General features: G+C 48.3%; 2 protein-coding genes across 8 annotated transcripts in view; one reads left to right on the top strand and one right to left on the bottom strand.

Annotated features, from left to right (window-relative positions):
* Positions 1 to 214: 214 nt before the first annotated feature.
* Positions 215 to 8,259, top strand: Znhit3 (zinc finger, HIT-type containing 3). Of its 2 annotated transcripts, XM_013519339.1 has the most exons (6): positions 215 to 382; positions 516 to 547; positions 4,505 to 4,588; positions 5,470 to 5,550; positions 7,341 to 7,481; positions 7,726 to 8,259. In XM_013519339.1, the coding sequence occupies exons 1-6, from the start codon at positions 297 to 299 to the stop codon at positions 7,905 to 7,907; spliced, it is 606 nt and encodes a 201-aa protein (XP_013374793.1). In that variant the 5' UTR covers positions 215 to 296; the 3' UTR covers positions 7,908 to 8,259. The 2 variants fall into 2 exon arrangements, with proteins under 2 accessions (XP_013374793.1, XP_005394009.1); XM_005393952.1 differs by lacking the exon at positions 7,341 to 7,481.
* Myo19 (myosin XIX) overlaps positions 8,185 to 9,011 on the bottom strand; it is a 44,722-nt gene continuing 43,895 nt past the window's right edge. For all 6 annotated transcript variants that reach the window (XM_005393959.2, XM_013519330.1, XM_013519335.1 and 3 more), the window contains one exon: positions 8,185 to 8,877. In XM_005393959.2, the coding sequence (XP_005394016.1) occupies positions 8,749 to 8,877 (129 nt within the window). In that variant the 3' untranslated portion in view covers positions 8,185 to 8,748. The remainder of the gene's footprint in view (positions 8,878 to 9,011) is intronic.

Raw genomic sequence — 9,011 nt, 5'->3', positions numbered from 1 at the left:
TCAGGGCAATAAATCTGGAAAGCGGTAAAGGGCGTAGACTGCACTACAGAACAAATTCTTTGATGACATGATCTAATCAGTGAAAAACCCCAGATGCGCATCGAGTGTATCGACGCTCTACTTATGAGGCCTAGAACAGCGAACAGGATCAATCTATTGCTTTTGCCTGTCAGTGAATAACGAGCGTTGATTGGTCGTGATTCAGGAAGCGGTGGGTGGGGGGCTGGGGAGAGCTTGCGAGAGAAGCGGCGCGTAAGAGGGCTGCGCCGCTTCGGGACCCGCGGTGTAGTGGGGCCATGGCGTCGCTCCGCTGTAGCTCGGTGGTGTGTGTGATCTGCTTAGAGACTCCCAAGTACCGCTGCCCGACCTGCCGCGTGCCCTAGTGAGACCTGGGGGTGGGGAGCGCCGGGATCTTGCCGGGTGCTCGTGGGGCGGCGGCCGGGCTGGGCGGGGGGTTGCGGCAGGGGCCATCGGGCCTTCTGGGCTGACGGGGTCTGTGTTTTCTGCTGTTCCAGCTGCTCCGTGACCTGTTTCCAGAAGCACAAGGGTAAGGACCCGGCGCCCCCGCCTCAGCCCCGTCCCAGCCCCGCACGTGGCAGCCCCCACGCCCGCCCTGTCCGGGACGCTTGGATCTCAGGCTGCGCCTCCTTCGGACTCCGTTGCGTCTGATCTGGTCGGGTCTACTCTCAGCCGCCCGGCGGCTTCTGCCTCTCAGTTCCCGGTGTCCCCGCCCTGCCTCTGCTGTTCAAAACCGCTGTGTAGTTTTCTATCAGAGCCTTTCTTCTACCTGCCATGCTTGTTTTTTTCTTTAAAAATAGCTGACTGCTTGAACCTCCAATACTGAGATAAGCCTTTTCTTATTTTTTAGTTTTTGAGACAGGGTCCCTGTAGTTAAGGCTGGCCTCCAACTCACAGTGATCCTCCTGCCTCAGCCTCCCAAGAGTCTGAGATTACAGGCATGCACCACCACGCCAGGCTAAATGTTTTCTAATTTAAAGGAAATCAGTCGTCTTCTGCTTTTGCAGCAAAAGTCTGTCCTAGCTGTGCTCCATCTTAGCATTCTGGCCTAGTCCCTTAGGGTTTGACGCTGCCTTGGCTGAAGTTAACTAGAACTTCTCTTTCAAATACAATAATGTCTTGTTAGAAACAGGTAGATTTGTCTACAATAAAGAGAAAAATCTCCGACCTATTGAGAAAAAAGCCCTAAAGTTCTGTGTATGGTGTGAACACATTTTTGTATAGTTATAAAAAAAGTGATATTTACCTGTGCATCACAAATTATTGTGTGTGCATTTAATTAATCTGTAAATATTATGTCTTTAAGGTGTGTGATTGGGGCTGGGGGTATAGCTCAGTGGCATAAGCGCCTGCCTACCCCCAAAAGACGTGTGATTAAAGCCGGCCACAGTGGTGCATACCTGTAATCCCAGCACTCGGCTGAGGCAGGAGGATCCTTGCGAGTTCGAGACCAACCTGGGCTACAAAGTGAGTTCAAGACCAGCCTGAACTGCATAGCGAGACCCTGTCTCAAAAGACAAAAAAAAAAAAAAAAGAAAAGCCAAAATGTGTGATTAAGAAACTGATGTGTGCTTTGAGGAAACTTAATTGGCACTGTCTGGTTCCTGCTTTTTTTTTTTTTTTTTTCTGGTTGCTGCTTTTATTTGGGTTATTTTCCACTTTTAATATTAGTTACAACTAGGATGTAGCTCAGTGGTAGAGCACTTACTTTGCAGTTGAGGCTCTGGATTTGTTTCCCATCACCAAAAGAAAGAAACAAAACCCCTAAACACTATTTCTCACAAGAATTTTTTTTTTCTTTCAACTGGGGATTAAAATCAGAGCCTTTGAACTGATTTACTTCCCCAGCCCTTTTTTTTTTTTTTTTCTTGCCACAGCCCATTTTTAAAAATTTTATTTTGAGACAGGATGCCCTGGAGTTGCTAAATTGCCCAGGCTGGGCTTGAATTTGTGATTCTCCCAACTCAGCCTTCCAGAATGCTGGGATTAGAGGCCTGAACCACCAGGCCCAGTGTTTCTCAGAATCTTTGGCTGATTCCTGAACTTTGCCTGTTTACTAAACTCATTCTTGTGATACTGTCGCTGATCTTATTTGTGGGTATTCTTTTCTCTTTCGTTTTTCCATTGTTTTTCCCTCTTGTTTTCTTCCCCTCCACTCCTTTGTCTTTTTGAGACAGGGTGTCACTATGCGATTCATGTAGCTCAGATTGACCTTGGAGTTGAGGTGACCCTCCTGCCTCAGCCTGCTGAGTGCTGGGGTTACAGGTGTGCACTACCTTGCCCACTCTCCTTTTCCTTTTTTTTTTTTGTCTTTTTGAGACAGGGTCTTGCTATGCAGTTCAGGTTGGCCTTGAGCTCACTTTGTATCCCAGGCTGGTCTCCAACTTGCAGCGATCCTCCTGCCTCAGCCTCCTGAGTACTGGGATTATAGGCATGCACCACCACGCCTGGCTCCTTTTCCTTCTTGACATCCAGATCTTTAACTCCAAACTCGTTTGGTCTCGAGAAACGAATACCTGTTTTGGTGTCAGTTACAGTTAAAATGAAAAATCTATCTTTCCTTTGTTTTTAAAAAATATTTTGTTTTACTCTATTGGATTTTTGAGACAGGGTCTCACTGTGTAGCCCAGGCTGGTGTCAAACTGAGTGAACCTCCTGCCTCAGCCTCCCAAGTGCCGGGATTACTGGGGTATGCCGCCACACCCAGCCTCTACCTTACCTTTTGGCTCCTCCTGTCTTCCTTCTACACAGAGCACAATCTTAAGAGTTAGACCTGGAGCTAGGTGTGGTGGAACACACCCATAACCCCAGCGTTTGGGAGGCTGAGGCAGCAGGATCACTGTGAGTTTGAGGCTGGCCTGAACTACATAGCAAAAACCTGTCTCAAAGAGAAAAAAAAGTTAGATCTGGGTGCTATTCTTGACCCTGCTGCTTAGTGAGGACCTTGGACAAGTTTCTCTAGTACCAGAAAACTGAGTTCTCTTGTCTGTAAGCGCGATTAATGATCTACGTCGTAGGTGGTGTATGAGGGTTCAGTGGGACGCTGCGTCTGCGGGACTGTGCTTGGCTCTTAGCGGCGGCTATCGCAGCCACCTCCTACCTGAGGAGCCCTGTTTTCCTCTTCACAGCATACTGTGTACTAATCTTGCCGAGTCTGCGTTGGAGGTCTCCCGTCTGCCCAGCCCCAGCCCCAGCCCTTTCCTGCTACTGCATGCTCCGTCATTCCGAATGAGTTCTGCTTTTGCTTTTATCCCTTCCAGTGTCTGGTTTTCAGTGGTGGCTTAAAGCAGTACCACTGCTCTTTTCCTGTCTCTGGAGCATTTTCAAAAGAAGCCTTACAGTCCCGCATGGAAAAGAAGTGGAGTTGCTTTGCTGGAAATGGGGTTGGGGGATCTGGCCCTCTTACCCGACACTCCTACGGGGTTCCTCTAGGCGCCCCTTGGGCAATCAGGAGCTCATTACCCTGTGTTCGTGCTGCTGCCAGGATGACTTTTCTGTAACTCAAATGTGAGGTATTACACCTGTCTGTCCCATGTTGAAAACTTTATGGTTCTCTGTTGTCCTCTAGAGAGAGACATTGTCACAGTGCTTTCGTTGACATAGAGGCAGAGTAGGGATTAGTGGTGCTGTTGATGCTACTGGGACTCCTGTAGACCCTGCAGCCTGTGAGACCACCAAAGCCCTTCCTGCCCTAAATGCCAGTGGCACCCTGGCTGAGACACTGTGGGGTGGGGAGGGGAGACTGACTTCCTGTGGTGGCATTCTTTTTTTTCAGGGGTGGGGCGTTTGAGACAGGGTTTCACTGTAGAGTTTAGGCTGGCCTCAAACTCACAGTGATCCTTCTGCCTCAGCCTCCTGAGTGCTGGGATTACAGGTGTACACCACCAGCTGTGCCAGCTGTGGTGATATCTTTTGCTCTGGCTTCCTCCTTTTGTATCCCAAACACCTGCCACATCTGCCCTACCAATCAGCTCATCACCGTCTTCTGGTATCTGACTGTTGTGTCAGGATCATAGACCTTTTCCTCTACCAAGTGTACTTGTCTTTCCATTGAGTCTTCTTGGTCTTACGTCCTGGTTTTCTCAGGTGGATTTAGACCAAGTCCTTCTTATCTCTCTCACTGTTGTCCATGACTAAACCCTCCAGAGTGGGAGTGGTGCATTCATCTGTGTGTCCCTCCGGCGCATACAAATTTGGTATCTGAGAGGGCTGAGATAGTCACGGGATGCTCACTGAAGTCAGTGCATCACTGAGTTACGGTGAAAGGCTTATGAAATTAGGCAGGGCAGGGGCTCGGGACGGGTTCTTGGGATGCACGAGCCCGGCTTTCTTAGCCCTGTCAGGATTACGATTGCTTATGGTTTTCCTTATCCTGCCCCTGTGTATCCATCTCCACCCTATACACATGCTTAACCCTTGGTCTGGTGGCAGACGCTGCCTTGGAGGAAATAGAGGAGACATGCGCCTGACGTTTTGTCTCTTTCAGAGCAGTGCAACCTTAAAACTCATCCTGTGGAGAAAAGAAGATCAGCTCCTCCTGTAAAAGTTGCACAGCTTGAGGAAAACAAAGGTTGGTTGGTTGCATTGTTCAAGGGGGACATACGGGGGCAGGAGGCCGAGGGAGAGCGCCCTGGCTGTGGCCTGGGTGTTTGTGACGGGCCCTGCTGGCAGGAGCCTGGCAGCTTTGGGTGTCCCTCCAAGGCCTGGCTGGGCTGTCACTTCAGCTGATCAAGGCTTAGGCAGGAGGCTTCTTTTGGTCTGGGTCACCTCACTGCTGCTCCGAGCTTACTGTGGCAGAGACTGTCATCCTGTCTGTCCATCCGTCCGTCCGTCTGTCCATTCATCCATCCATCCATCCATCCATCCATCCATCCATCCATCCCACCATCCCACCATCCCACCATCTGACCTTCCTGAATTTCCTTAATATCTCTGGGTGTCTTACACGGAGCCAGGCCATGCAAGCAGCCCCTCTGGTTCCACCAAAGTGGCGTTGAAGATTCACGGCAAAGGGATGGTCCATGTCTGTCCTTTGAGAAACTTCCAGGTTGGGTTCAGGCAGTGCCGGTGATTTCTGCCCAAGCTAAAGCACAGGGAATTCTGCTTGCCGGGTTTTAGAGAGCTCCTAGTCACTGGCCCATCGCAGCGCTGGAGCCGGGGTGCGGGGGGATGGGATGCTCAGGCTGCAAGCCTAGAGAGCACGGGGAAGCCTGGAGTGAGTGTGCAGCACTAGGATACAGTTGTTCAAGTAGAATCACTTCTTACCTTTCACTTCAGCACAAGAGGAGAGTTAGTATGATTGTGAATTCCAAGAAGGGTGTTTTCTTCGTTTTGCTTTTAGCTATGTGTACACCCATCGTGTTTGCATCTACATTTTTATCTGGCGTGAGTGTTGAAGTCATGTGTCTGGCTTTGAGTTCTGAGCAGTTGATTGTGCTCTATGTTCCTCAGATGACGATTCCTCTGTAGCTGATTTTCTCAATAGCGATGAGGAAGAGGACAGAGTTTCTTTGCAGAATTTAAAGAATTTAGGTAAGTCTGTCCTGTGTTTATTTCCTTGTCAACCACCGAGATGCATTTATTCTACGTATAGAACGTGATTTGTGTGTGTGTGCGTGCACGCGCGTGCTGGGGATTGAATCTATGTGGATTATGTGCATGTGCCACCAAGGGACGCATGTATGCTAGATAAACAGTGTACCACTGTGCTATACCCACATCCCTAATTTCCCTTTTTTTTTTCCCTTGAAGTGAGATTTTAAAAACTTATTAAATCAAGAATATAGCAAGGGGCTGGGAATATAGCTCAGTGGCACAGCACTTGCCTGGCAAGCACAGGGTCGTGCGTTCTATTCCTGGTACCAAAAAAAAGGAACATAGCATGCAAGGCTCTTCCTGTCCAGCGACATGGTTCACTAAAGGGAAGCGGCCTGCCCACAGTGCTCCCATTTCCCCTGCCTAGATTCCTACTCTTCCAGGTTGGTAAGGCGTGGTTCATATTTTCTTTGCTAAGCTTTTCTCAGTCTATTGTTTCTTAAAACAGAAACTGTTCTGGCTAGCCTTAGTACCTTGGACTTCATTTTATGAGAGTTTGTCTCACACGCTAATCTGTATACAAGGACCTGTATCCCCAGGGCTTGACTTACAGTCCAACCATTGATACATACTGGTAATCACAAGATGTGATTCTTTTTTTAAGGGATAAATGGGCAATGGTGTTAATTCTGATTTTTTGCTGGGTTTGGTGGCGCATGCATATAATCCCCAGCAGTCTGGAAGGCTCAAGCAGGAGGATCACAAATTTGAGCTGAGCCACTGCAACTCTGACTTTTCAGGCCCACTCTCAAAAAAAAAAAAAAAAGAAGAGCTAGAGATGTAGCTCAGTGGGAAGGCCTGGGGTTTATTCCTTAATACCACACACAACCGTAGAAATCCCCACGTTTTAGTAGCACTGTTTACTCAGTTCTCATATATATATATATAATTAATACATTAATGCAGTTCCTAAAGGTGGGAATTATTTCCATTCTTTCCACATCACAGAGTCAGGCTCAGCTGAAAGATGCTGGGTCCCATGGTAGTGATTAGGCTGAGGTGTAAAAAGCCCTGTACAGGTGTCAGTGCTTGTTCACTGCGCACTGTCTTTTTGAGACAGGGTCTTTCCTATGAGTTCTGGCTGGCCTTGAGCTCACTTTGTAGCCCAGGCTGGTCTCGAACTTACAACGATCCTCCTGCCTCAGCCTCCTGAGTGCTGGGATTACAGGTGTGCCACCATGCCTGGCTCACTGTGCACTCTGGATCACAGGCTCAGACAGAGTATCTGGTACAAATGTTAGCACTGAGGGCCTTTGTGCCTGCGTGTGGAGAAAAAGAACATCAATGCCATGCAATTGTTCTGTGTATTTGCGCTGATAATATAGAACCTGAATTTGTTACTCAGTTTAACTTGGAAATCATTTGCTATGCTAGTCCCACTTGTCTATATGTGAAACATTGGGGTTGTGAATGGTGTGACATTCCTGTGGTATCCACACGGGAGGAGTTGGTTCCAGGATACACCCCCAGCTCAAGTTGCTTATATAAGTGGTGTATTTCTGTATCACTTACATGTAGATTTTAAATCATCTCTAGGTTACTTATATAATAGCTCGTAATACAGAGTAAATAGCTGTTACGTAAGGAGTAATGACAATAAAAAGTTTATACATGTTTGCTACAAATTTAACTTTTATTTTTTTTTTTTGAGGTACTATGGATGGAAGCCAGGGCCTCCACACTGAGTGACATTTCCAGCCCTTTTTTCTTTTGTCTTTTTGAGACAGAGTTTCACTGTGTAGTTTGGGCTGGCCTTGAACTCACAGGAAGCCTCAGCCTTTCAAGTGCTGGGATTACAGGCATGTGCCACCATGCCTGCCCCAGCCCTTACAACTTTGAGACAGTTACTATGTCACCAGGTTGCCCAGGTGAGGCTCAGCCTTGGTAACCCTCTTGCCTCAGCTTCTTGAAGTGCTGGGGTTACAGGCATGTAGCATTGTGCTGGGCTCAGACACAGTTTTTTCTGTCTGTGGTTGGATGCCCCTGTGGATGTGGAACCTGTGGCAGTCAGGGGCCTGTGTAGGTTAAGGGGATATAATGTTTATTACATTAGAAACATCTTTATGGGTTCTCATTTGAACTTGATAGCTTTTTTTCTTGTTAATTTATAAGGTGAGTCTGCACCATTAAGAAACTTACTGCTTAACCCCCACCTGAGACAGCTGATGGTCAACCTTGATCAGGGTGATGACAAGGCAAAACTCATGAGAGCCTACATGCAAGAGCCCTTGTTTGTGGAGTTCGCTGACTGCTGCCTAAGGGTTGTAGAACCATCCCGGAATGAAGACTCTTAAGGTGGATTGCTGTGCTCCTTGCCGAAGCACGTAACTGACACTCAGAGGCTGCCCATTGCTTCTCCCATGGGGGCAGCTGGTGTGGGACCTTAGGTGAGGCCGGTGAGGTCCCAGAGGCAGCAGACTCGCTGCTGTCGGCTATGCAGGTCCTCGCCTCCGCGGACATGGGCTCATGTTTCAGACAGATGACTTTATTCAAGGTGGCTATCCTTTGTGAGACTTGACATGCACATGTACATCGCTGTCTTAAAATACTTTATCTTTGGTACAGTTTGGGTAGACATCATAAATATCAAGTTTTATACCCATGAGTTAAAAACTGGATCAGTGTTAATAAAATCAAGATATGGCAGTTCATTTGTACATTGCACTGTTCATTGTAGTCCCTAATAAATCAACAGCTTATTAAAATATGAAAATTTTGTTTTAGGAACTAAATGCAAATTTTTGCCCAGCTAAAATTCTAGAGCTAATTTTAGGTTGACTTGCCCATTTTCTTCTAAAGTGCTTGTGGGGTGGGGTGCCCCTGTAGTGACAGATACACACTCTAGGACAGTTGCACCGAGTTTCGTCTGAGAGGGTGGTGAAATGGGAAGTTCCCTGTGGCTCCAGTCCTGGCTTGGTAACCACCAACCCTGACCCCTGCCGATGCTTGGACTGTAGCCCCAGGCCTGCTGGTGTGCTGGCCACGCAGCCCTTGCTGGCAGGCTGGAGCTGCTGTGGGAATAATTTGGCAGTTATTGGTTAAATGTCTTTGGCAAGGCAGGTGCAGCTGGCAGGGAAAAGCCTTGGAGAAACAGAGGCACCAAGGATCACCCACCAGATGGGAGGAGGGGTGAGCTCAGACGTGGACTGGCCCGTGTCTTTCCAGCAGAATCTGATTAAAGCCAGTAACACTGTAGGGCGAAGGTTCAGGGCAGATGTCCGCGTAGCGCAGTGGAGACTTCCTGCAGTGAAACTTTATCGAGCCCTAGTGGGAGAGAGACAGAAAGGAAACCTAGCCTCAGCTCCCTGCAGTGCCAGGCCCTAAAGGTGGCTCACAGCACAGGCGCTAGAGATGTGACGCAGGGTGGATGGACAAGGGCTGGTGTGGCCACAGTGCTG

This window comes from Chinchilla lanigera, unplaced genomic scaffold (genome assembly GCF_000276665.1).
Source record: "Chinchilla lanigera isolate Chin_1 unplaced genomic scaffold, ChiLan1.0 scaffold00050, whole genome shotgun sequence".
Classification (NCBI taxonomy): Eukaryota; Metazoa; Chordata; class Mammalia; order Rodentia; family Chinchillidae; genus Chinchilla; species Chinchilla lanigera.
Note: the sequence above shows the minus strand (reverse complement) of the source record. Positions and strands in the feature narration are given on the sequence as shown.

What these genes read in the sequence shown, in the direction of transcription:
- Znhit3 (XM_013519339.1), top strand. Translation starts at nt 297, where the DNA reads ATGGCGTCGCTCCGCTGTAGCTCGGTGGTGTGTGTGATCTGCTTAGAG. An exon ending in ACAGCTTGAGGAAAACAAAG is followed by an intron (nt 4,589 to 5,469) that starts GTTGGTTGGTTG and finishes TATGTTCCTCAG; the next exon opens with ATGACGATTCCTCTGTAGCT. An exon ending in GCAGAATTTAAAGAATTTAG is followed by an intron (nt 5,551 to 7,340) that starts GTAAGTCTGTCC and finishes TTTTTGAGACAG; the next exon opens with AGTTTCACTGTGTAGTTTGG.